At 47.0% G+C, this 26,812-nt stretch overlaps 1 protein-coding gene across 2 annotated transcripts in view; it reads left to right on the top strand.

Annotated features, from left to right (window-relative positions):
* The window catches only part of EFR3A (EFR3 homolog A), a 53,830-nt gene that overhangs the window by 11,177 nt on the left and 15,841 nt on the right, over nt 1-26,812 (top strand). For both annotated transcript variants that reach the window (XM_070940184.1, XM_070940183.1), the window contains exons 3-14: nt 5,109-5,185; nt 7,965-8,092; nt 8,931-9,081; nt 9,964-10,085; nt 11,232-11,381; nt 11,929-12,063; nt 13,060-13,138; nt 14,510-14,645; nt 20,548-20,712; nt 23,397-23,511; nt 24,950-25,001; nt 26,264-26,436. In XM_070940184.1, coding sequence (XP_070796285.1) covers nt 5,109-5,185; nt 7,965-8,092; nt 8,931-9,081; nt 9,964-10,085; nt 11,232-11,381; nt 11,929-12,063; nt 13,060-13,138; nt 14,510-14,645; nt 20,548-20,712; nt 23,397-23,511; nt 24,950-25,001; nt 26,264-26,436 — 1,483 coding nt within the window. The remainder of the gene's footprint in view (nt 1-5,108; nt 5,186-7,964; nt 8,093-8,930; nt 9,082-9,963; nt 10,086-11,231; nt 11,382-11,928; nt 12,064-13,059; nt 13,139-14,509; nt 14,646-20,547; nt 20,713-23,396; nt 23,512-24,949; nt 25,002-26,263; nt 26,437-26,812) is intronic.

The raw sequence follows: 26,812 nt of genomic DNA, 5'->3' as shown, positions 1-26,812 counted from the left end.
TGAGCACAGCCGTTTTCCATATATGGTTAACATACATTTGTTACATGATAATTGATACTTTCTAAATTACTAAATTCCTATATTATTTTCTAGTTCATAAGATTATTTTAGCTAAACAACCTTCCTCAGTTCTGTGATCGCTGATGCGTAGATTCATGGCTGCTTTGGATAATAAGTAACTCTTGTTTCATATGGATGTCCTTGCATCCTTGACAGCTAGGCCCCTCAGAAGATATATATTATCAAGAATGGAATTTAGCTGACTTTAGTGTAATCTCTAAACAAGCACATTTCTTTCTTATAATAATGTGAATAAAGAGGGTCCTTCAGTGTTCATATAGCTGACTCTGTACTATTCCTACATCATTCACATTAATGGGGTTGTTAAAAGAGGATGATTCCTTTCCTTGAACACGGAAATAGGTCCGTGTGACTTCTGCTTTGGAGGAACTGGAACCCTTTGGAGCAGCCGAAGTGCAGTGGCGCGTCAAATGCAGATCAGAGACAATCTACGAAAGTGTGGAGACTTGTTGAAGCCGGGATCAGATTGGAGTTGACGCCAGCTTTCATGATGCTGTAGGTTCCTCTGCATTATCAGAAGGGCCCTCTTCCCAACAGGATTTGAGCACTCGGCTCAAATCTCTTGTGTCATCCCCAAAGCTTTCGTAAAGAGATATTTGGTTAGAGATGACTTGCAAATGCTTCATGGCAGGGAAGCTTCATGAGCTCCCTAAAATAATAAAATAATTTGTATGCATCCTACGGATAAAAGCAACCATTTGTGTGTTGCTGTTGTGATTGTTTGCACAGTCTGGCAGATGCTCAGATTGGATTCGGCATTTTTATCTGGCTATTGAGTGGATTAACTCTGCCCACAGCCAGCAGTTCGATCATGATGAGACTCAAGGTCGACTCAGCCTTCTGTCCTTCCGAGGTCAGTAAAATGAGGACCCAGATTGTTGGGGGCAAGAGGCTGATTCTGTAAACCGCTTAGAGAGGGCCGTAAAGCACTGTAAAGCAGTATATAAATCTAAGTGCTATTGCTTTCGAAACCCTCCCAAGGACCTGGGATAGGCAAATGTGATGGTGTTACAGATATCATCGCAGGATGTAAGCTGTTCCAAGTAAAGCTGCCTTTTGCTGGTGTTCAAGTGGTGCTCCAGATGTTGTTATGGTTCTCTGCACAGTCGGCCAGATGTTCAGGCTGGATTTGCATTTTTGTCTACCTCTCAAGTCCTTCCAAAAAACGAGGCAGATGTGGGTGTTTGATAGTGTTGCAGATATCGTCACAGGATGGAAGCTGTTCCGAGTGAAACCGCCTTTTGCAATTGACCGATGGTGAATTTGTCAATGCCAATAATGTTCAAGTGGTGCTCCAGGTGTTGTTATTATGGTTCATCATCCAGTCAGCCAGATGTTCAGAGTGGATTTGGCATTTCTGTCTTATTGACTTCCCAAGGACCTATTATTGTGTTGCTTTGCAAGTGCTTCTGTGCAAATTCCTCGCGCGCCTAACCACACTTGGCCAAAATAAATCAATTAATAAAGTAAAATAAAGGGGCTGCAAGAGAAAAATGGCGGCCCATGGAAATCCAGACCTTTTAAGGCCGAACGCTTGCATCCCCATGGAGGCATCGCACTCACCTCTGTTGCCACAGCAAAGCCAAGCCGCACTTCGGAGCTGGCACAACTTCTAATGATGATTAGAGGTTTCAGGAGCAGCCGTGACCTTCCTTCGCGAGCAGTTCGCAGGACGTGTTTCGACTTGCTGGGAGGCTTGTTGTTCACCACTATTCCTCAGCTGGGCAGAATAAACCCTGCATCCCTGTGTGTTTTTCCTGCGGAGTGACACCGCAGTTGCGAGTCACACTGTGAAGTGCGCAGACGGTTCTGAGTGCACGAGAAGGACGAGGCCACGGGACGCCAGCCGGTCTCCTCTTTCCAGGGCCCTGCATTATTAATGGAATTGCACACCTGGCCATGTTGTTCTGGTGTCCGGGGAACCTGGGTGTGGATATCCATTGCGGATTGAATGCCGGTGTCCGAATTCAGCGATGCTGAAAAGACACGGGAGAGTCAGAGGCAGCCACAAGGCTGAGTGTCACAAGCTGGCAAGGATGAGGACCTATGTGGCTGTTCCCGTAGCCGAGCCGGACAGGTCTTACGACTACAACCCCGCCTGGGAACCGGGGCCCTGCTCATGTTTTGGTAGGTGACATATCCCCTCTTCCACCACGAGACCCTGATGGGAGATCAGATTCTTCCAAAGTCAGGAGAGCAGCGATGCGCAAAACGGATGCGGAGTTTGTGCAGTTTCCTCTTTGTTTTTGTCGTGGCTGTGCAAGAAGCAGCTGTTGGCAGTCTGGAAGGTAATGTGGGGTTTACCCCATAGACCTGGGGTGGGCCACAATGGCCCCTTGACGAGCTGTGGACTTCAGCTCCCAGAATTCCTGAGCCAGCCGGCTCGGGAATTCTGGGAGTTGAAGTCCACAGCTCGTCAAGGGGCTATTGTGGCCCATCCTGTCCAGATAAAGCAATGGGGCAGGAATATGGGGAGAAGACATCACACATGCGGAGGACAACTGGACTTATTGTTTGCAGAATTCTTCAGAAACAGCTGACTCATTTGCAAAAAAAAAAAATTAAATTGGTTTATGTTTTTTTTCCAACATCTGAAAAAAAAAATATTAACAAGATTTTTATACTTCCACAATCGCTTCGTTCTGGGCGCTGAACCTAAGAGCATAAAATTCCCCCAAGAATCTTCTTCCTTCTCCCCTCCTGCGCCGTGATATAATCTGATCAACGTAATGGAAAGGTAGGTTTTGATGGAGCAAAGATGGAGCAAGAGCCAGTGGCGTCCCTGGAGGGGGAGAGAGACTCCAATACAGTGAAAACAGCTTCTTCTAATCTAGGATATTGGTATATTCGCTCTGTGCTTAAAAGAACCTTTGCTTTTTCTGCATTTTACGATTATAATTGAATCAAAACATTACAAAACATTTCTTTTCCAGCAGGCCGGCCTGGCCTAACCTCTCTTTTAAACTTTTAAAAAATTTCTAAATTTTAAATTTGTCTTATGAATTTGGGGTGTTTTAAATTTCGTTTTCCGGGCCAATTATTTAATTGTATTTTAATGTTTTTTTTAACATTTGTATTATATGTGTTTTATTTATATTGTATGTATTTTATTTGGCTGTTCACCACCCTGAGTCCTTCGGGAGAAGGGCGGTATACAAATTTAATAAATAAATAAATAAATAAATAAATAAATAAATAAATAAATAAATAAATAAATAAATAAATAAAATTGATCAAAGCTGAACCTTTCAGGGAGGCAGTTCACAAACATCCTCCAGATGTTTTCCCTTTGCAAGTTCATCGACAGATGTTGAATTTCTTGAGAATTAAGAAGGAGTTTCGGCAGTTAGCATAAAGACCTCTAGTTTTTTTTTTTTTTTTTTTAAAGCTTTATTTGATCTGTTTCATCCCAATAGCTGCCAGGGAATTGAATTATTAGTGAGACACATCTGGAGACAGCTGCTGGGCGCACAGAAAGGCAGCTGCTGTGGGCCAGACATGCATTTTATTGCTGTCCTTAGGAATATCCACTGCCAAGCAGAGATTAGTGTAAATTTTCTGGAAATGCTTCTGGTTTGAAGTTGGCTTTGAAGGTCAAAGGTCACAAATTGTTTGGGGATCCCCCCCCCCCCCCGTTTGACTAGATACTCTTTGAAGGTCTGCATGGTTTTCCCCATAGCATCTTTCATTCATTTAAGAAAAAAAAATTGCTTGAATTCTCGAGGGCTTCCCAGTTCACGCCTGCTCCCTCTGCCAGGATCAGATCTCATTCTTGGGGTGATTTAAAGGTCTACTTACACGTGTATGAGTAGTCCTCGACTTACGACAGTTCATTTAGTGACCAAAGTTACGACAGCATCGAAAAAAGTGACCTATGACTTAAGAAAGCTGACTTTAAATGCCATCTCAGCGACAGAAATGTTGGGCTCCATGGCGGTCATAAATCGAGGACTACCAGCTGCTGACACACATCATTTGTAGGACATTAAGCATGAAGACGATCCAAGGCGCCATATAGACCAGTGTTTCTCAACCTTGGAAGCTTGAAGATGGGTGGACTTCAACTCCCAGAATCCCCCAGCCAGCGCTGCTGGCTGGGGGATTCTGGGAGTTGAAGTCCACCCATCTTCAAGCTACCAAGGTTGAGAAACACTGATATAGATTACAAAAGAATTTGTAATATAGATTACAAAGAATTGTCTTTGTTAGGCATAATACCAGGAAAGTATGATAGAGGGAACGTATATTTAACATTACATGTTTTGACAGCAGCAAGAATTGTATTTGCGCAACACTGGGAAAATGAGAAAACACCCGCAGAAGAAGAGATAATTTAAAAAAAAAAAAGGCTGTGCAGAAATGGACAGATTAACAATGAAGATAGACTAGAATAGAGTAACAGAGCTGGAAGGGACCTTGGAGGTCTTCTAGTCCAACCCCCTGCCCAGGCAGGAAACCCTGCACCACTTCAGACAAAGGGTTATCCAACCTCTTCTTTAAAACTTCCACTGTTGGAGCATTCGCAGCTTCTGGAGGCAAGTTGTTCCAATGATCAATTGTTCTGATTAATTGTTAAGATAAAAGAAGGCACAGAATATTTTCAAACTTGGGACCCCGTTTTATCAATGCTTGGACAATAGAGGTAGAAAAATTAGCAGTTTAATATTGTTGTGTAAACCAACTGACCCAGACAGTATGCTGTTCACTAAGCATTTATTGTATACAAAGAGAAAATCAATCAATCAATCAATCAATCAATCAATCAATCCCTCTCTTCAGCTGCAGCTCTTTCCCACCGTAAACCAGTTGCAACCCCAAATAGTGGCCCAAATGCCATTTTGTGGTTTTCTGAAAGTGACTTGAGGACACTTGTGGGGAGATGCCAAGCAGGGCCCCCCCTTTCTGCACCCTGTAAACTTGCAAAGAGAGCGAGGCTCTTCTCCGGGTTGCAGACGGAACTGCCTCCTTCACCAACGCGGATCTCTTTCCCCGCCAGCCCCCCTTCTCACCGCCCGTGTTTCCCGCAGGAGTCTGCTGCTGCTGCGCCGCCCTGCGCCCGCGATACAAGCGCCTGGTGGACAACATCTTCCCCGAGGACCCCAAAGTAAGTGGGGGGGGGCCCTCTCCCGGCAGCACCTGATCTGCGGCTCTGTCGCTAGGCGGTTGGGAGGTGGCCTGGAAGCACCTGGGCATCGGCAGAGACCTGCCTGCCAGTTTCTTTTGGGCAAGACGGGCGCTTGGCAGGTTGATTCCCTGCCTGGGCTGTTCACCTTGGCTGAGCCTCTGCGTTGGGAGGACTTGGGCCCTTTGGCCCCTCTTGCGGGAGCTGTGGCCGCTGGGAATTGCAGTTTTCTTTTTTAAGGCCAGGTGACTTGTGGCCACCTATACAACTGCCTTTGCCTTTCCATTCCTCTGTGTTTACCCTTGAAGGGTTCTTTAGATCAGATGGCACACCTAAGCAAGGCTCCCTCCCTTCCTCCCTCTCTCCTTCCTTCCTTCCTTCCTTCTCTTCCTCCCTCCTTCCTTCCTTCCTTCCTTCTCTCCCTTCCTCCTTCCTTCTCTCCCTCCCTCCTACCTTCCTTCTCTCCCTCCCTCCTTCCTTCCTCCCTCTCTCCTCCCTTCCTTCTCTCTCTCCCTCCTTTCTTCCTTCCTTCTCTCCCTCCCTCCTCCCTTCCTTCTCTCCCTCCCTCCTTCCTCCCTCTCTCCTCCCTTCCTTCTCTCTCTCCCTCCCTCCTTCCTTCCTCCCTCCCCCTCTCCTTCCTTCCTCCCTTCCTCCCTTCTCTCCCTCCTCCCTTCCTTCTCTCCCTCCCTCCTTCCTCCCTCCTTCCTTCCTTCTCTCCCTCCCTCCCTCCTTCCTTCTCTCCCTCCCTCCCTCCTTCCTTCTCTCCCTCCCTCCTTCCTTCCTTCTCTCCCTCCCTCCTTCCTTCCTCCCTCTCTCCTCCCTTCCTTCTCTCTCTCCCTCCTTTCTTCCTTCCTTCTCTCCCTCCCTCCTCCCTTCCTTCTCTCCCTCCCTCCTTCCTCCCTCTCTCCTCCCTTCCTTCTCTCTCTCCCTCCCTCCTTCCTTCCTCCCTCCCCCTCTCCTTCCTTCCTCCCTTCCTCCCTTCTCTCCCTCCTCCCTTCCTTCTCTCCCTCCCTCCTTCCTCCCTCCTTCCTTCCTTCTCTCCCTCCCTCCCTCCTTCCTTCTCTCCCTCCCTCCCTCCTTCCTTCTCTCCCTCCCTCCTTCCTTCCTTCTCTCCCTCCCTCCTTCCTTCCTTCTCTCCCTCCCTCCTTCCTTCCTCCCTCTCTCCTCCCTTCCTTCTCTCTCTCCCTCCTTTCTTCCTTCCTTCTCTCCCTCCCTCCTCCCTTCCTTCTCTCCCTCCCTCCTTCCTCCCTCTCTCCTCCCTTCCTTCTCTCTCTCCCTCCCTCCTTCCTTCCTCCCTCCCCCTCTCCTTCCTTCCTCCCTTCCTCCCTTCTCTCCCTCCTCCCTTCCTTCTCTCCCTCCCTCCTTCCTCCCTCCTTCCTTCCTTCTCTCCCTCCCTCCCTCCTTCCTTCTCTCCCTCCCTCCCTCCTTCCTTCTCTCCCTCCCTCCTTCCTTCCTTCTCTCCCTCCCTCCTTCCTTCCTCCCTCTCTCCTCCCTTCCTTCTCTCTCTCCCCTCCTTTCTTCCTTCCTTCTCTCCCTCCCTCCTCCCTTCCTTCTCTCCCTCCCTCCTTCCTCCCTCTCTCCTCCCTTCCTTCTCTCTCTCCCTCCCTCCTTCCTTCCTCTCTCCTCCCTTCCTTCTCTCTCTCCCTCCTTTCTTCCTTCCTTCTCTCCCTCCCTCCTCCCTTCCTTCTCTCCCTCCCTCCTTCCTCCCTCTCCTCCTCCCTTCCTTCTCTCCCTCCCTCCTTCCTTCCTCCCTCTCTCCTCCCTTCCTTCTCTCTCTCCCTCCTTTCTTCCTTCCTTCTCTCCCTCCCTCCTCCCTTCTCTCCCTCCCTCCTTCCTCCCTCTCTCCTCCCTTCCTTCTCTCTCTCCCTCCCTCCTTCCTTCCTCCCTCCCCCTCTCCTTCCTTCCTCCCTTCCTCCCTTCTCTCCCTCCTCCCTTCTCTCCCTCCCTCCTTCCTCCCTCCTTCCTTCCTTCTCTCCCTCCCTCCCTCCTTCCTTCTCTCCCTCCCTCCCTCCTTCCTTCTCTCCCTCCCTCCTTCCTTCCTTCCTTCTCTCCCTCCCTCCTTCCTTCCTCTCTCCTTCCTTCCTTCCTTCTCTCCCTCCCTCCTTCCTTCCTCCCTGTCTCCTTCCTTCCTTCCTTCCTTCCTTCCTTCTGTCCCCTTCCTTCCTTCCTTCCTTCCTTCCTTCTTTCCTTCCTTCCTTCCTTCTCTCCCTCCTTCCTTCCTTCTCTCCCTCCCTCCTTCCTTCCTCCCTGTCTCCTTCCTTCCTTCCTTCCTTTCTTCTGTCCCTCTCTCCTTCCTTCCTTCCTCCCTCTCTCCTTCCTTCCTTTCTTCTTTCCTTCCTTCCTTCCTTCTCTCCCTCCCTCCTTCCTTCCTTCCTTCCTTCTCTCCCTCCCACCTTCCTTCCTTCCTTCCTTCCTTCCTTCCTTCCTTCCTTCCTCTCCTCTCCTCTCCTCTCCTCTCCTCTCCTCTCTTCCCCTTCCCCACTTCCTTCCTCCTCCCCTCCCTCCCTTTTTAAAAACCTCCAGGAGTCTCAAGGTTATGTCTGTTCCTTTTGTCTATTTCTTTATTCTCCTCCTCCTGCTTTCTCTCTCTGGGGTTGCCAAAGATCCTATTTGAAGCGGTCCCAGACTGACCGCCCCTGCCTTGCCCCCCCCCTTTTGGGGGTGGGATGGGGTATTGAGACTGCTCCTCCAAAAGAGAGCAGGCAAGGGGAAAGCTCCCCATCACTGCTTGACCAACCCGTATGTCCTCTTGGCTGCCCAGGATGGCCTGGTCAAATCGGACATGGAGAAGCTGACCTTCTACGCGGTCTCTGCCCCAGAGAAGCTGGATCGGATTGGCGCCTACTTGGCGGAAAGGCTGAGCCGGGATGTCATCCGCCATCGCTACGGGTGAGAAGGCTCGGGGCTTCTTGGCTCCCTTTCTCAAAGTGGGACTCTTGACCTCCTTCCTGGTGTGTGTGTTTCAGCATCAATATGTGCTGGAAAGCTCCTAGAATTCTAGGTCCTGAAGGGACCATGGAGGTCTTCTAATCCAGGGGTCTCCAACCTTGGCCACTTGAAGACTTGTGGACTTCAACTCCCAGAATTCCTCAGCCAGCTTTGCTGTGAATTCTGGGAGTTGAAGTCCACAAGTCTTCAAGTGGCCAAGGTTGGAGACCCCTGGACCAGTCCAACCCCTTGCCCAAGCTCATAGAAACCTAGGACCGGAAGGGACCTTAGAGATCCTCTAGTCCAACCCCAAGATCATAGAGTCATAGAAACCTAGGCCCGGAAGGGACCTTAGAGATCCTCTAGTCCAACCCCTTACCCAAGATCATTGAAACCTAGAAGTGGAAGGGTCCTTGGAGATCTTCTAGTCTATCCCTTTGCCCAAGATCGTAGAAACATAGGACCGGAAGAGACCTTAGAGATCCTCTAATCCAACCCCAAGATCATAGAGTCATAGAAACATAGGGCTGGAAGGGCCCTTGGAGGTCTTCTAGTCCAACCCCCTGCCAGAGAAGAAATTGCTTTGCCCTTAGACTTTTGAGGGGGGGTGGGGGAGAAATATCTCCTTTCCTCCTTATCTTTTGGGACCACTTTTGTAAAAGGGGCATCTATCCTTCTGGCACAAAGCGAGCCACCGGCAGGCCTGGTGGAAGAGGCCCTTGCTTGGCCAGGGTGCAAAGACGGGTGCAGAGGAGATCCTCCGCTGAGCCTCTCCCTCCTCTCCTCTCCTGCCGCCCAGGTACGTCTTCATTGCAATGGAGGCCCTGGACCAGCTGCTCATGGCCTGCCACTCGCAGAGCATCAAGCCCTTCGTGGAGAGCTTCCTGCACATGGTGGCCAAACTGCTGGAGTCCGGAGACCCCGAATTACAAGTCCTGGGAACCAACTCCGTAAGTCAGCACTCCGCTTTTCCTAAAAGGGGCTTCGATCCGGGGATGCCTCCATCAGCGTCGGAGGAACGGGGAGAAACAGGCCGCAGGGGAAAGGACGAACGGGGCGGCAGCAGCCTTTCTTCAAATTCTTCTCCCCCAGTGTACAGATAGTCCTCAATTTACGACCACCGTTGAGGCCAAAACGTCTGTTGCTAAGTGAGACATGGGTTAAACGGGTTTTGCCCCCCCCAATTTACCATCTTACTTGCCATGGTTGTTAAGTGGATCAGTGCAATTAACGTAGCCACACAGTTGTTAAGTGAGTCTGGTCACGAAAGGGGATCACATAGTCCCCTGGGACGCTGCTACGGTCGTATGAATCAGTTGCTGAGCGTCTGAATTTTGGTCCTGTGACCGGTCGTAAGTGTGAAAAACATTCCTAAGTCACTTGAGTTCGCCATTGTAACTTTGAATGGTCACTAAACGAACTCTTGTAAGTCGAGGATTCCCTGACTCTGCTTTTGTTCAGCTGACCGAAAGGGAGAAAGCCGAATTCCCTTAACTCTGTGTTTCTCAACCTTGGCCGCTGGACGATGTGTGGACTTCAACTTCTGGGAGTTGAAGTCCACACATCGTCCAGCAGCCAAGGTTGAGAAACACTGCCTTAACTTCCCTTAAGCGTTACTCACTTAACAACTGCAGTGATTCACTTAGCAACGGTGGCAAGAAAGGTCGTAAAATGGGGCAAAACTCACTGAATGCCTGTCTGGCTTGGAGGCAGAAATTTTGGGCTCCGTCGTGGTCGTAAGCCGGGGACCGGCTGTGCTTTTTCAGAGCTCGTCATTGCTCTGTTCCTAATCTTGCGTTTGCATCCGGACGCCTCCTTTCGCCTTCCTGCAGTTTGTCAAGTTTGCGAACATTGAGGAAGATACGCCTTCCTATCATCGCCGCTACGACTTCTTCGTGTCCCGCTTCAGTGCCATGTGCCACTCCTGCCACGACGATCCGGAAATACGGAACGAGTAAGTTGTGTATGCGGTTGTGTGTGTGAGAGTGAGCGTGAGTGTGAGCTTTCCAATTGTTTCTTAAGTTAGCGAACCAAGAATCTTCTCCACTGACTCTCAGCCAAACACGGTGTTGCTCCATTTTCTAAGATAAGATAAATATATATATATCTCCGTACACATACATGAACATACATATAGAAATGCTGTATATATTTATATATGCATGTATAGAATAGAATATCCAGGCAGAAGAAGAACAGGATGGCTTCAAAATCTAAGGGACTGGTTTGGACAAAACTTAGCAGCACTTTTTCGTGCGGCTGTTGATAAAAATAGGATCGCCAACATGATTGCCAACGTCTGATGACAGATATGGAAGAAAGAGGAGGAGAAGGAGAAGGATCAGGGGTGGGTTCTACTTACCTTTACTACTGGTTCAGAGGGGCCGCATGCACAGAAGCGTTTTGATGATGTCAGGATCGGTGGGTGAGCCTCCCGCCAGTTTTACTACCGGTTCTGTAGAACCAGTGCGAACCGGGGGCAACCCATCACTGAGAAGGATGAATAGTTGGAAGGGACCTTGGAGGTCTTCTAGTCCAACCCCCTGCTCAGGCAGGAAACCCTGTACCATTTCAGACAAATGGTTGTCCAATCTCTTCTTAAAAACTTCCAGTGTTGGAGCCTTCACAACTCCTGGAGGCACTGGTTCTGTCAGGAAATTTCTCCTTCCTTCTAGGTTGCTTCTCTCCTTAATGAGTTTCCACCCATTGCTTCTTGTCCTATACACACACAGACACACAAATCACAGTCCATTTTGAATGCGTAGCGGAAAGAAGAAAAGATTGGACAACCATTTGGGCTCCTCTTTGAGCAGGGGGTTGGACTAGAAGACCTCCAATGTCCCTTCCAACCCTGTTAGTTTGGATTCTGTAAATGGCAGCTTGAGCAATAAAAAGGAAGAGGGCCAGTAAGGAAGAGGAGCAGCCAATGTGCTGACTTCTGTAGGCATGTTTTCTGTCCGTCATCCCCACATCACTTCATTAGACCCCGCCCTGTCTGTCTGCACAGAAGGATTTAATTTGGAAATAGGACTTGTAGGGCAACTGTCACACATTCACCCCTTCCCTTGAGTTACCTGACATTTCTGCCTCTTCCCACAAGGATCCGGATCGCTGGCATCAGGGGCATCCAGGGAGTTGTGCGGAAGACTGTAAATGATGAGCTGCGGGCCACCATCTGGGAGCCTCAGCACATGGACAAGATCGTCCCCTCCCTGCTTTTCAACATGCAGAAGACAGAAGACCCTGATGGGTATGTCTGCCTTGAGGAAGGGTGTGACTTCTTCCCCTTTTGAGCTTCCCCTTGACCTTGGTTGATCTCAGTTGACCAATGTTGATTAATCATGACTTCTGTTGACCACTGTTGACCTTGGTTGACCTCGGTTCACCAATACTGACCACTGTAGACCTCTGTTGACTACTGTTGACTAATGTTGACCAATGTTGAATTCTCTTCATCTCAATTGACCAATATTCACTACTGTTGAATTTGGTTGATCCCTATTGACCTTGGTAGACCTCTGTTGCACTTCATTGACCAATGTTGATTTTGGTTGATCTTTGTTGACCAATGATGATCACTGTTGGCCAATGTTAACCTCTTTTGACCTATGGTGACCAATGTTGAGCACTGGGTGAGGTTTCCCTGGTTAACAAAGAGGCAGCAGCCATGAGCAAGGAGCAGCTGAGAAGGAAAGAAGCTCAGAGGAGCCAGATGTCTCCTCTGGGAGTGCTGGTGGCCCTCAGCATCCCTGCCAGGCTTGGCATTCCTATCCCAGCAGTGTCTTCTTTCCTTTCAGTCGAATTGGACCACCAGCCTCTCCATCGGGTGAGAAAGAGGAGAATCCTGCTGTCTTGGCCGAGAACTGCTTCCGAGAACTGCTGGGCCGTGCGACCTATGGGAACATGAGCAATGCCGTCAGGCCGGTCTTCACGTAAGTGGGATCCTCCAGAATCTTTGGGGTTTTGCTAGGAGTAAGAGATAAGTGGGGCAGGACAGCTGCGGCTCCTGACACAAAGGCTCCTCCTGAGCCATTCTGATTTCTGCTTCATTCTTTGTCGATCCATGTTTGGAAACTGGACTGGTGTCAGCACTTCAAGCTGCATTTACTCTAGTGCTGACATAAGGAGAAGTGGAGGCGTCTGGAAAGGGACGTTTGACTTTTCACCTACTTATTTTCCCTGGAGATAATATCACCTAGGAGATGGGCTGGGAGGGGGGAAATTCCTTTGAGATGGAGCGGTAGATTAGGGGTAGAATGACTTGGAAGATAGCCAATGAGTGCAGGGGAGTGGGGAACGGAAAGGGAGGGTTTTGGGTCTGGAAGTCAGTGTTGGCTTCGATGGAGTCGGATTTTAGAATGTCGTGCTTAATAAATAGGAGTTTTCCTTCAAAGACTTTGTTTGAAATGCAATTTATTTGAGACGACCTCGAAACCTGACAACTGGCTCATAGAAAGAACTAAAAGCAGTGTGGAGTAGTGCAGCCTTGCACCTCACTGCTTAACTTTCCCTCTGGAGTCAACATGGAAAGACATGGAAGGACAGTGTAGGGTCCTTGTTGCTCTCTGAGATTGGCTGTTTTCTTGCAGATGTTTCATGACCCACACTAGGCAACATCCTCAGTGCTAGAAGCGAAGGAGTTTGTGGAGAGGGGAAGGAAGAGGAGGAGAGGGAGGAGGACTGTGGGGGTCCTTGGTGCTCTCTGGGCTTGGCTGATTTCTTGCAGATGTTTCATGACCCATACTAGGCAATATCATCAGTGCTAGAAGGGAAGGAGTTTGGGAGGAGGAGGAAGAGGAAGGGGGAGGAGACTGAGGGGTCCTTGGTGCTCTCTGAGCTTGTTTTCTTACAGACGTTTCGTGACCCAACTAAGTAACGTCATCAGTGTGCACCGTAGCACTGACAGACAAATCATTTGTTTTTAACAGACATTTAGGCCATCACAAACTCTGGGACCCAAATGAATTTGCCGTCCATTGCTTTAAGGTCATCATGTACTCCATCCAGGTAAGTCTGCCCTGTTCAAACCCAGGTAAGACCTTCTTTGCAGCCAGGTGTGCTTTTTATATATTATCGGAAGCAGAGAGCCTTTTCATCAGTGTGAAATTTTTCTTTTGGCTAATGTCATCTTTAATGTGTTTGCGTGTGTACGTTCAGCCAACTTGAAGCCTGAAATTTCGTTTTAGGGCAGAAGTTGAAAGCTTTCCTACTTGCCGCATTCTTTTTTTTTTTTTTTTGAAATTTTTGAAATTTCTTTTTAAACATAAAACAGCATCTTTTTAGAGCAAGTGTTTGATCCGGTATAAAATAAGTATAAATTCCAAATTTCATCCGTTAACATTTTAAAAGGGAAAAAAAAAGAAAAAAAGAACAAATCTAAACCCAATTTTTATCATTCAATCTAACATCTTATTCTAACATTTAATATTTTACTATGTAATCACCCTAAATCTTAAACTTCAAATCTAAACAGCTCTTTATAATATTCATTTATCATTTTAACAATCAGTATTTCATAGATTTTCCTTACTTCAAAGCAGGGTGGATTTGATTTAAATCGAGTTGATTTAAATCACAATTTAAATCATGATTTAAATCACTAGTAAAGAGGCTTGATTTAAATCAGCTCGATTTAAATCATAATTTTTAAAGAGCAGCTGTCATCTCTGCTACTCCTTTGACCCACTATTGACTCACCGATAGTCCCAGTGTTGCAGAATATACAGCCTCCTGCTACCTAACTCAGCTCCATTTCATGCTGAATAAACTAAATCATTTATGTATCTTAAATAGAAAACTATCTTATGATTGATTTTTACCCCAAAAGTTTTTGATTAAAATAAATTCAATAAAAATAAAAAAACTCTGATTTAAATCAAAAAAATCCGATTTAAATAAAAAAAAATCTGATTTTTTTGATTTTTTAAAAAAAAAATCATTGATTTTTATCCACCCTGCTTCAAAGACCCAAATAAAGTCAATGTTTCTTTTAACTCAGATTTAATAATCAACATAAAGTATTTTATTCCTCTCTTAAGAACATTTTGAACGACTGTTCGTTTAGTGAAATGATGGGCTCAGTTACGGTTGTGAGTCTTTAAAGCAGTGTTGGTCAACCTTGGAGACTTGAAGATGGGTGGACTTCAAGTCTCCAAGGTTGACCAACACTGTTTTAGTCATTATTCCTTTGACTTTCCAGCTGTTCCTTTTCGTTTTTCAGGATGCCCCAAACCTGTTCTTTGGTTCCAGTTTCTCGTTTGGACTCAGAGGCGCCAAAAATTTCATTTGCCTTCCCTGGAGTGGGGGAGAACTGTGACTAGACTACTACCCTGGAAGTGGTACCAATGTTGTGTCCTTTTCCCCCCGTTTCCTTCCAAGGCCCAATACTCACACCACGTGATACAGGAGATCCTGGCACACCTGGACAGCTGCAAGCGAGACTCTCCCCGCGTTCGAGCTGGGATCATCCAAGTCCTGCTGGAGGCGGTGGCCATCGCGGCCAAGGGATCCATCGGTGAGTCCAATCAGATCCGTCCGGCCCGGCTGGCGTTGCAGTTTTGAGAGAGGGATTCAAAGGACTGGTTGGTTTGTTAGGAATGTGAAGTCAAACATGTGGCTTCTTCCAGTGGATAGGTAGTCCTTGACTTACAAACATTCGTTTAGTGACGGTTTGACTTTTCAGTTAGAACGGCACTGGAAAAAAGTGACTTATGACCGTTTTTTACATTTACGACTGTTGTAGCATCCCCAGGGTTCCATGATCAAAATTGGCAAGGGATTCATATTTATGACCGTTGCATTGTCCTGGGGTCATGTGATCACCTTCTGACAAGCAAAGTCAATGTGGGAAGCCGGATTCACCTAACCAGGTTAAATCACAAATGTGGCAAAAATGAGTAGAGTAGAGTAGAGTAGAGTAGAGTAGAGTAGAGTAGAGTAGAGTAGAGTAGAGTAGAGTAGAGTAGAGTAGAGTAGGAAGGGACCTTGGAGATCAACAAATGTCTTGCTTAGAAACCTAAATTTTGGGCTCAATTGTGGTCAAGGACTACCTGTATAAACTACCAACTTGCGATCGTATGTGAAAAATTCCTTGTGGCAGGAAAAGTCGTAAAATGGGGCCAAACTCACTTAACTGTCTTGCTTAGCAACAGAAATTTCATGTTCAATTATGGTCATAAGGTGAGGACTACCTGTACGATGGTTGCACTGTCCTGGGCTCACCACTTGTGTGACCTTCCCAGGTGGCTTCTCAGTAGCAAAGTGAACAGGGGAAGCTGGATTCACTTAATGACTGCATGATTCATTTAACAACTGTCTTGCTTAACAGTGGAAAAGTTGGGCTCACTTATGGTCGTAAGTTGAAGACTATCTACAGGTAGTCCTCAACTTACAACAGTTCATTTAGTGACCAAAGTTACAACGGCACTGAAAAAAAGAGATTTATGACCATTTTTCACACTTACGACCGTTGCAGCGTCCCCCACAGCCATGTGATCAAAATTCAGATGCTGGACAACTGACTCACATTGATGTCGGTCGCAGCATCCCTGTGGTCAAGTGATTTAGATACAGATGCTTTACATCTGTCTCACATTTATGACGGTCCTGGGGTCAAGGGATCCCCTTTTGTGACCTCCTGACAAATGGACAAGCCAGATGGACTTCACACCAAATTGAAAACTGCAGTGATTTTGCTTAACAACGGTGGCAAGAAAGATCGTAAAATGGGTTAAAATTCACTTTAACAGGCGTCTCGCTTAACAACAGAACTGTTAGCAGGGGTGGGTTCTACATTTTTTTACTACCGGTTCTGTGGGCGTGGCTTATTTTGTGGGTGTGGCTTGGAGTCATATGACTAGGTGGGCGTGGCTAGCTAGTCAGAGTCATTTCTGGAAGGTCCTCGCACTTACGACCAGTCCTCGCACTTACGACCCAACTCATTTGTTTGCTCTTAACACTGATCAGCTGTAGGGCGGCCCTTTGAAGCCCCCCGGCGAGAGTTTAAACAGTTTTTTTCCCCTCTAGTCATCAGCTGGGACTCAGGAGGCAGCAATAGATTGGGGGTGGGACCAAATAAAAGGTAAGAATAACGTGGGTGGGTGGGTGGGAGGGCGGGGGGGGGGAGAACCGGTTCGGTGACGTCATATCGTCACCGCTACCGGCTCGGCCAAACTGGACCGAACCGGGAGGAACCCACCACTGACGGTTAGGCTTAATGGTGGCCGTAAGCCAAGGACTCTGTCTGCTGTTCCTCCTGGAGATTTGGATGCTAAAATTACTCTGTCGTGGGATTGAGACAGGAACCACTTGAGTAAGCAAGAATGTGGACCATATTATTAAAGGCTAATTAGGGATAATTGAGCTGGGGATGAGATCCGGGATCTTCTGGCTCGCCTTGGCTGACTTCTGGCAGTCGAGAGGCGGCAGGATCCCGAATTGAGAAGGACAGCCATTGGGAGCAAAGGAAGAAGCGTGGGTGTCGATAGAAAACAGAATTGGGCCATAAATGGCAGCCCAGGATGGCAGACGGTGCCAGGAAGCCAAGAGGGAAGATCCAGATGGTGAGGATTTGCCCCAGAGCAAAAGGTTATTTTATCCTGCTTAGATAAGGCAGAAAATGTACTTGCTAATCCCAGTTGTTGTTGTTGTTTTCCTCCCTTGTCCTTTCTTTTATTTAAAAATTAGAACTGGTTCCAAAGTATGTATTATTTCACGTTCTTCTCCTCTTAACTATTCCATGGAACATTTTTAATTGGGTCCCAAAGGGGCTTTTTTTTCCAAGACTTTCTGGTTTTTTCCTTTTGAAGATGTTTCGCTTCTCATCCAAGAAGCTTCTTCAGCTCTGACTGGATGGTGGGGAAGGATGGAAGGATTGATACTCCTTGCAGACACAGCTGGTCGATGACTATCATCCACCAGCCAGCCAGAGCTGAAGAAGCTTCTTGGATGAGGAGCGAAACGCCTTCAGAAGAAAAACCAGAAAGTCCAGTTGCCTCTTGAAAAAAACACCTTTGGGACAACCGGGACCTGGTTGACCGAGAATCTCCGTTGACATTTTAAATTGGGATTTATCTTGTTGCAAGAAATCACCTATGGCAGTGTTTCTCCACCTTGGAAGCTTGAAGATGGGTGGACTTCAACTCCCAGAACCCCCCAGCCAGTGCTGCTGGCTGGGGGATTCTGGGAGTTGAAGTCCACCCATCTTCAAGCTTCCAAGGTTGAGAAACACTGGCCTATGGAAAGTGAGCCGGCAAAAGGATTCTCGGTTGTGAAGTTGCTCTTTCGTGGCCCTAATTTTCTTTTATCTTTTTTTCTTTTAAAAAAGCCTAGAGCTTTTTTAAACCAGGCAGGAAACACGACCAAATGAACTAACTCTACTTTATTGTAAGGCTACGTTAACAGAATCAGGTTTGAGAGTGCAAATCTCCCGCCGTCTGTTTTACAGCCTGAGAAGCTTCTCTTTCTCCATCCATTATGCAGCTAAATCCTCTTTTTATCTGACCACTTCCTTGCCCTGTCTCTTTCAAATACCATCACAAATTGTGTGTCCGTTTGTACAAGTTTGTCCTAGACTTATGACCACAACAGAGCTGAACATTTAGGTTGCTGAGCAAGACGTTGGTTGAGCTTTGATGACTTTTTATTGCTAAATAAGTTGTTGTTAAGTGAATCACTGCAGTTGTTAGACTGGCAACGTGGTTGTTAACTGAATCTGGTTTCTGTCAGTGTAATTATGAGCTGGGATTGCCATTCCAACAATGGGAACTGCTTGGTGACTAAGAAAGAATCTATTGTGAGCCAAGGAAGATGGCTTGGGAGCCTGACCATGGCTTAGCTTAACTGGTCTGTATATAAGAGTTAGTTTGTCCTTGAACTATAGATTCTATTGCTTCTGTGCTTCTGGATTCTGAGTTCTGGTTGTCCTTGTCCTTGTCCTTGTCCTTGTCACCATGTTGCAAGAGCTGCATGAGTATTGTATACATGCATCATGCTTTATATTATTGTATATAAACAACTTTCTTCTATAAATGAATCCTGCTGAATTATTTACTTGGGTGCTGATTGGATCGCTGCAAACACTGAGAGTTTCCCCCTTGACCGCTTATGAAAAGGGAGTCACATAATCACCTGACCCCGGGACACCACAACCGTCATAAATATGAGTCAGTCACCAAGCCTCTGAATTTTGATCACATAACCACAGGGATGGTGCAACAGTCATAAGTGTGAAAAATCATCATAAGTTTTTTTTTTCAGTGCCATTGTAACTTCGAACGGGCACTAAACGATATAAATCGAGGACCACTTGTATTTTCTATCTCGGTACTACTAGCGTCTTTTTCTTACTAAAGTTAGAAAAACCGTCTTGGGTTCATAACAAGTCTAGCAAGTAAACTTTCTCCCAGGCGGAGACTAAGAAGTTTGATAATAAGGAATTTGGGCAGGGATGGATTGAGTCAGGTGAACACGTCGTGACGTAAAGAGATGTTTGATTTGGTGCTCATGGCTAACAGAGCCGGTTTGTCTAGTGAGTAAAGTGCCAAACTTGGGATGGGAAGACTCGAGTGCGAGTTCTGCCGTAGGCAAAAAGGCCATTTGGGTGAGTCAGCTTTCTTTCAGTTGTAGCGAGAAGCCAATGTCAGGGTTCCAAGTAATGCACCCATAATAAATAGAACTCCGAGGCAGGTAGATTCCTCAAAGAACTGGTTGATTGGATATATCATATTGGCACAGTCCTGGTGAAAACCGACTCTGAATATTCCCATGGTTTTCACCTAATTAAAAGTAAAAGTTTTTCCCACTTCCCCAAACAATCAGTCATGTGGTCCAATCATTGTGCCCTCCAGTTGCCTGGTAACGTTGCTCCTCCTCTCTCCGACCACCTGTGGGAATGACCTTGGTTCCCAAGAGAAAGTACTTTGTTTTGGCTACAAACCCCAACTATCTCTCTTCTGCCCTCCCTGGCCCTCAGCTCCAGAGTGGCAACACTGAAGCTCAGAAAATGGCCTCACTCAGGCCAGCTTCAGGGTGGACGGCTGATGCACCTCTGGAAATGGAGAACTGCCTGGGCTTGTCCAGATTAGAAGCTTGGGAAATGATGAAATCCCCTCCAGGCTTTGGCACAAAATTCACTGGGTGACCTTGGGCCGGTCCCCCTCTCTTAACCTTGGGAAAATGTCAGAAGACATTCCCAGGAAAACTGAAGGGTACCAAGAGAATATTTGTGGTTGAGGGTTGAACTGTGGCTTCTTTCTCCCAAAGGTGCTTTTTTTCAATTGGCAACTGGACTTTCTGGTTTTTCTTTGAAGACATTTTCCTTCTCATCAGAACTGAAGAAGCTTCTTGGATAAGAAGCGAAACGTCTTCAAAGAAAAAAAAACCAGAAAGTCCAGTTGCCTCTTGAAAAAAAGCCCCTTTGGGACAACTGTGACCTGGAGGACTGAGAATCTCCATAGACATGTGGCTTCCTTGATGCTCTCTGTGTTTGGTGTGGGGTTTTTTTTGGGGGGAGGGGAAGATGTTTCATGACCCAACTAGGGAACATTATCAGTGCTAGAAGGGAGTGGGGTTTGGGGCTCTGACCTCTGTTTGGTTTGAGTTAAAACTGCAAGGCTAAAAAGTGGGAGACCGTGAGTTCTAGTGCCTCCTTTGCCATGGAAGCTGGCTACGAAGAAGTGAGGTGGGTTGGGCTGAGAGAGAGAGAGAGAGAGAGAGAGAGAAAGAGAGGGACTGGCCCAGAGTCACCCAGGTGGCTTTCACGCCTAAGGTGAGACTAGAACTCACCGTCTCCTGGTGATGGGCCCAAAGTCACCCAGTTGGCTATCAGGCCTAAGGCTGGATTTGAACTCACAGCCTCCTGCTTTCTTGCCTGGTGCCTTAACCACTAGACTTTGGGCCAATCGCCAGGAGACGGTAAATTCTAGTTCCACCTTAGGCATGGAGGCCAGCTGGGTAACTTTGGGCCAATGACCAGGAGATGGTGAGTTCTAGTCCTGCCTTAGGCATAAAAGTGATCTGAGTGATTTGAGCCAATGACCAGGAGATGGTGAGTTCTAGTCCTGCCTTAGGCATAAAAGTGATCTGAGTGATTTGAGCCAATGACCAGGAGATGGTGAGTTCTAGTCCTGCCTTAGGCATAAAAGTGATCTGAGTGATTTGAGCCAATGACCAGGAGATGGTGAGTTCTAGTCCTGCCTTAGGCATGAAAGACAGCTGGGGGATTCTGGGCCAGTCACCCTCTCCCAGCCCAACCCGCCTCACAGGGAGGTTGTTGTTGTGTGGAAAATAGGAAAGAAGAAAAGGGGTTGGATATGTTTTGTCACTTTGAGTTGCTTGTAAAAGCAATAAAGGCAGGATATAAATAAATAAATAATAAATAAATATATATATTTTTTTACCACGCTTCCGTTGGGCAGGACCCACCGTCCTGGAGGTTTTCAACACTCTGCTGAAGCACCTGAGCCTGAGTGTGGATTTTGAACTGGGCAACACGAGGGGCAATCACGGCCATGCTGCCCTCACGGCCCCCTCTAAGGACAACGACGAGCGCATAGTCCAGAACGCCATCATTCAGACCATCGGTCAGTGTCCGGGGTGGAATCTCACCTGGTGTCCTCTTTTCTTTTTGTACCTTTTCATCCCCTTGGTGCAAAGTAAGAGTCCCCCCCCACCTCCCTCTGGTATTTCCTCTCTATGACCGCTGTATAACTCAGTCAAACCGACGAATGTTACGGCTGACACAAGGATTCTGCAAATGGTGTCCAAACCTTGAAATGTTTCTGGTCTACGAAGAAGGGGATCAGTGCAGGGTCCAGCACTGTCAGGCCCCCGTTGGAGCCTGAATCTGCAGAGGAAGGCGAGCAGGAATTGGAGCATATGGGAGATGGTGGTGGCAGCTTTGTTGGCTTCAGAGTAATGTGGGGAGGAGCAGGTCGAGTCAGACCAGGGTCTTTCAGGATTGGGACTGCTTGAAGGCAGGGAGGAAGCGGGGCAGGATGACCAAGAGACGCTAAGCAGTGAACATGAGAGACAGAGCTCAGGTGATGAGCAAGGACAGCCCCCTCCTGATCCTCGAGCACGGAGAGTGGAGAGAAGGCGAGAACAGCTCAGGCTGACCCAACTACTCGGGAGGGGAGCGCCCCACCCAATCTTCACAAGGCACACCTGGGGACTCAGACTTAAGGAGACGTCAGGAACAAATGCTGAATTCTTGGAGTGTTGAGTGCTGACCTTTGAACGTTCCTGGATTCCTTGCATTCTTTCTGGATTTCTTGCTTTGCAGCCATGGTGCTCACAGCATTGGGCTGGACTGTTTGCAGCCGGAGGCTGCTTGAGGTGTGTGTGTGATCACTTTGCTCTGGGACTTGCCAGAAACGTGGGGAGCGTTTGGGGAAATTTGGAGCAATACAGGGGCGGTTTGAACTGCCTGTGTTATCTCAGTGCCGTGGCCTGGGTCATCACAAGCACTTCCTCCTTCCCCTTAAAGCTCACCCCCAATTCCTTCTGCACCCCCACTATGAATACACCTCTCCTAACATAAAATCAGGCCACTTTTTGTTCTGATTGACAAAAATATTGATTGACAGAGTGAATCACTCGCATCTCCAACTTATTTGCAAATCAAGCATACATGTTATAATTAAAAGTCAGGTTCTAGTTTCTTATTTGGATTTTAAAAAACTGTTTCTAAGGCAATGTAGCTCTTGCGGGTAACTCCAACTTAGGGGGAGCTAGGAAGGCTCCTGGGTTGGCCTTGCATTCGTTTCCTGCTTTGTAAGGGGTGTTTCTCAACCATGCCCGCTTTACGATGGGTGGACTTCAACTCCCAGAATTCCCCAGCCAAGGTTGAGGAACATGGTTTTTTTTTTTCCCACATCCTTCTAATTTTCATTTTATTAAAATATATATATATATATATAAACACAAAACTTTAAAAAAGAATAGGTAAAAAACAAACAAGACCTTGAACAGTACATTACAAAACCCCCCAACACATCTTATTCCCCCTAGCTGAATACTGATTAATATGTTACAAGAATATTAGTTTCCCACCCCTTGGGAAACAGCTCCCCCCCCCAATTTTAAACTACTGGATCTATTCCCAATTTATTAACCCAACAGCTATATACTATATTAGAGCACACAGTTAACAAGAAGAACAATAAAAATAAGAAAGACAAGATTAAAATTTCAGGACCTTCTGAGAACAAAACTGATAGTTAAAAAAAAAAAAGCAGGAATCTTCAGAATGAAAAAAAATAATAACCAAAACCAAACAGTTTTCAAGCGATTGTTGAAAAGGTAAGCAATGCTTCCTCAACCGTGGCCATTTTAAAATGGGTGGACTTCAACTCCCAGAATTCCCTAGCCAGCCAGCAAAGGGGAATTCTGGGAGTTGAAGTCCACCCATTTTAAAATGGCCACGGTTGAGGAACCGTTTTTAAGGGATAATTTTAAAAAGTGGTCCAATGATTTCATAAGATGTGGAAAAATTCCTTGCCATTATTCTTGCATTAAAGATTGACTCAGCCTTCTGTCTCTCCGAGGTGGGTAAAACGAGGACTCAGATTGTTGGGGGCAAGAGGCTGACTCTGTAAAATGCTTGGAGAGGGCTGGGAAGCACTGGGAAGACCCCGGTCTGGGGTCTGATGGGGTAGTATATTTTAATTTTTTAAAACACTTTTTGATATATTTTTTTTATGTATATTTGTCGTTTTTAACAGTCACTTGGTCGATTGTCGTTGTGAGCAGCCCTGAGTCCTTGGAGATAGGGCGGCATACAAATTTTATAAAATAAAATAAAATAAATAAATATAAGTCTAAGTACTAGTGCTAAATTGGAAGGGGAGGAGAGGGGAGCGAAGGAAGGAAGGAAGGAAGGAAGGAAGGAAGGAAAGGGAAGGAAGGAAGGAAGGAAGGAAGGAAGGAAGGAAGGAAGGAAGGAAGAAAGAAAGAAAGAAAGAAAGAAAGAAAGGAAGGAAGGAAGAAAGATAGGTGGTGGTACAGTAGTTAGAATGCAGCATTGCAGGCCAGCTCTGCCCACTGCCAGGAGTTCGATCCTGACTGGCTCAAGATTGACTCAGCCTTCCGTTTGTGGGTAAAATGAGGACCCAGATTGTTGGGGAGGCAAGAGGCTGACTCTGTAGACTGCTTGGAGAGGGCTGTAAATGCCCTGTGAAGTGGCATATAAGTCTAAGTGCTATTCTCTGTCTTAGGAGTAGCTGGAAGGGTCTCATCCTCCCTTTGCTTTTCATTCTGCTCGTAGGTTTCTTCGGAAGCAACTTGCCCGACTACCAGCGGTCAGAGATCATGATGTTCGTCATGGGGAAAGTCCCCGTCTTTGGGGTGACCTCCCACACCTTGGACACCAGCGAGCTTGGGTTCGTCTCCTCATTCTGTTCTGTTTGTCTTTCTGCAATCTGGTATTAATAATAGGAGGAGCCCTGGTGGCCCAGTGGTTAGAATGCAGTATTGCAGGCTAACTCTGCCCACTGCCAGGAGTTTGATCTTGACCGGCTCAAGGTTGACTCAGCCTTCCAAGGTGGGTAAAATGAGGAGCCAAATTGTTGGGGCAATAAGCTGAGTCTGTAAACTGCTTAGAGAGGGCTGGGAAGCACTGTGAAGTGGTATATAAGTACACTGCTCAAAAAAATAAAGGGAACACAAGCAGAAGACCTCCGAGATCTGAATGAATGAAATAGCCTTATTAAATACTTTGTTCGTTACATACAGTAGTTTTGTGTTCCCTTTAGTTGTTTGAGCAGTGTATAAACTACTGTATGTAAAGAACAAAGTATTTAGTAAGGCTATTTCATTCATTCTGATCTCGGAGGTCTTCTGCTTGTGTTCCCTTTATTTTTTTGAGCAGTATATAAGTGCTGTTGCTAAGTGCTAAAGGAGGGAGGGAAGGAGGAAGGGAATAGAGGAAGGAACAGGAAGGAAGAAACAGAAAGGAAGGAAGGAAGGAAGGAAGAAACAGGAAGGAAGGAAGGAAGGAAGAAAGAAACAGGAAGGAAGGAAGGAAGAAACAGGAAGGAAAGAAGGAAGGAAGGAAGGAAGAAACAGGAAGGAAGGAAAGAAGGAAAGAAAGAAAGGAAGGAAAGAAGGAAGGAAGGAAGAAACAGGAAGGAAGGAAGGAAGAAACAGGAAGGAAAGAAGGAAGGAAGGAAGGAAGAAACAGGAAGGAAGGTAGGAAGGAAGGAAGGAAGGAAGGAAGAAACAGGAAGGAAAGAAGGAAGGAAGGAAGGAAGGAAGGAAGGAAGGAAGGAAGGAAGGAAGGAAGGAAGAGGAAAGAAGGAAGGAAGGAAGGAAGGAAGGAAGGAAGGAAGGGCCATGGTAGCATAGTGGTTAGAGTGCAGTATTGCAGGCTGACTCTGTCCACTGCCAGGAGTTTGATCCTGACCGGCTCAGGGTTGACTCAGCCTTCCATCCTTCCGAGATCGGTAAAACAACCAAGCTCAGAGACCACCAAGGACCCCACCACAGTCCTCCTCCTCTCTGCAACCCCCTCCCCTCCCCACTCTGAAATATTAACAGATGGCTTTTGAAACCAGGTCCCTTCTGGGCGTATTTTGCTTCTGCAAATTCTGTCTTGGATAACTTTTTAAAAAAGACTTTCCAGAGTGGGAGAGAGGCAGGGGCCGGTGAGGTCAGAGCCCCGAAATCAATGGCGTCTTGTCCCACTGGATGTTTTTCCAGCCAGGACTGCTGCTTCCTTTGCGGGCAGCCCCAGCCTTGATTGACAAGCTGCAGCCCTGGACTGTCCCCCCTGTTTTCTTCCCAGATATCATATTTTCTTTGCTCTTTCCGCTCTCGCAGGGATTTGGGAACCAGGAGGATTCAAATCATGCTGTTGCGGTCGTTGCTGATGGTAAGAAGGGATTCTGGGACTGGAGGGTCTGGGATGAGATGCCGGATTTCAGGGGTGGCTTCTCTCCTAATCCCTAATAGCAAGGATTCCATCCTGTTAAGAGCAGGGATCTCCAACCTTGGCCACTTTAAGACTTGTGGACTTCAACTCCCAGAATTCTTGTGGACTTCAACTTGTGGACTTCAACTCCCAGAATTCCCCAGCCAGCATGTGCTGGCTGGGGAATTCTGGGAGTTGAAGTCCACAAGTTGAAGTCCACAAGAATTCTGGGAGTTGAAGTCCACCCATCTTAAAGTTACCAGGTTTGGAGAGCCTGTTTAGAGGATCAAAGCAGATCGCAATCAAGTTAATTTCCTGTTCACGGACTACAGCTCCCAGCATCCCCGGACCCTCCAGGCTGCAGCTGATGATTCCTAGGGTAACCTTTGGAAGGCATGGGTGGGAAAAGCCCTGTACTGTGAATAAAACCCTGCCAGTCAGGATTCCTCTTGTTGTACAGGTAGTCCTTAACTTATAACCATTCATTTAGTGAAGTTAACGACGGCACTGAAAAAATGGACTTTTTGTCCGTTTTTCACACGACCGTTGCAGCATCCCGATGGTCATGTGATCAAAATTGAGATGCTTGGCAACTGTTATAGACTCATGACGGTTGCAATGCACCCAGGGGGCACATGATCCTCCTTTGGCGACGATCTGACCAGGCAAAGGGCATACGTGGGGCTGATTGGGGTAGATTGCAGGGGTGGCACCGAAATATAATTTTATCATATTTTACCTATACCTCAAATTATTGTATTTTTTATTCCAATTTCATTTTAGATTGTGTTTTATTCCAACTTCATTTTAAATCGCATTTTATTCCAACTTCATTTTAAATTGCTTTTTTTTTTTTTTTTCAAATTTTAGTAATAATTCGTTTCTGGAACTCTGCACTTTGATAAGGCCCAAGGGCTAATCCATCAATAAAGATATCGAACATTAGGCCGGGCAAAGTCAATGGGGAAAGGCAGATTTGTTTAACGACCGTGGTGAGAAAGGTCGCAAAATGGGGCCGAACTCACTTAACAACTGTCTGGCTTAACAATGGAAATCTTGGGCTCAATTGTGGTCGTAAGGCGAGGACTCCCTGTATCTTTGAATCCTGGGAGTCTTCGGTGGAGTATGCCTTGAGTAGCCCTTTGGCCCATTCGAGCAGCTGCCCGCTGTCCCTATGCAAGACCAATTGGGGACCCCTTGCTTTTTGTCGGCCTCCTTGGCAGGTGACCTCCGGCTACAACGCGAAGAGTATCGCCTCGGTCCTCTCAGCGCCTTTCCTGGACCCTCTGCTGTCCACCTCCCTCATGGAGGATTCCGAGCTGCGGCAGCTGGTCTTGGAAATTCTACACAACCTGATTGACCGGCACGACAACAGAGCAAAGCTTCGAGGGATACGGTAAGGATGGTCCTGGCCTCTGGGTAGCTGAAATGGGGAAATGAACTATATTTGAGGGGCTGACACAGAGAGAAGAGGGGGGTCAAACTATTTTCCAAAGCACCCGAAGGCCAGAGAAGGAATAATAATGGATGGAACCTGATCAAGGAGAGATTCAACCTGGAAATAAGGAGGAGTTTTCTGACAGTGAGAACAATCCACCCATGGAACAGAAGCTGCCTTCGGAAGTTGTGGGAGCTTCATCACTGGAGGCTTCCAAGTAGAGACTGGACTGCCCTCGGTCAGAAATGGTGTCAGGTCTCCTGCTTGGGTGGCGTGCGGGGTGGACTAGATGACCTACAAGCTCCCTTCCGTTAATCTGTTAGAGATGGATGGA

Source organism: Pituophis catenifer, unplaced genomic scaffold (assembly GCF_029215685.1).
Source record: "Pituophis catenifer annectens isolate HBS135680 unplaced genomic scaffold, rPitCat1.0.hap2 SCAF_3, whole genome shotgun sequence".
Lineage (NCBI taxonomy): Eukaryota > Metazoa > Chordata > Lepidosauria > Squamata > Colubridae > Pituophis > Pituophis catenifer.
The sequence above is the reverse complement of the archived record's forward strand: the minus strand, read 5'-3'. Positions and strand labels throughout refer to the sequence as shown.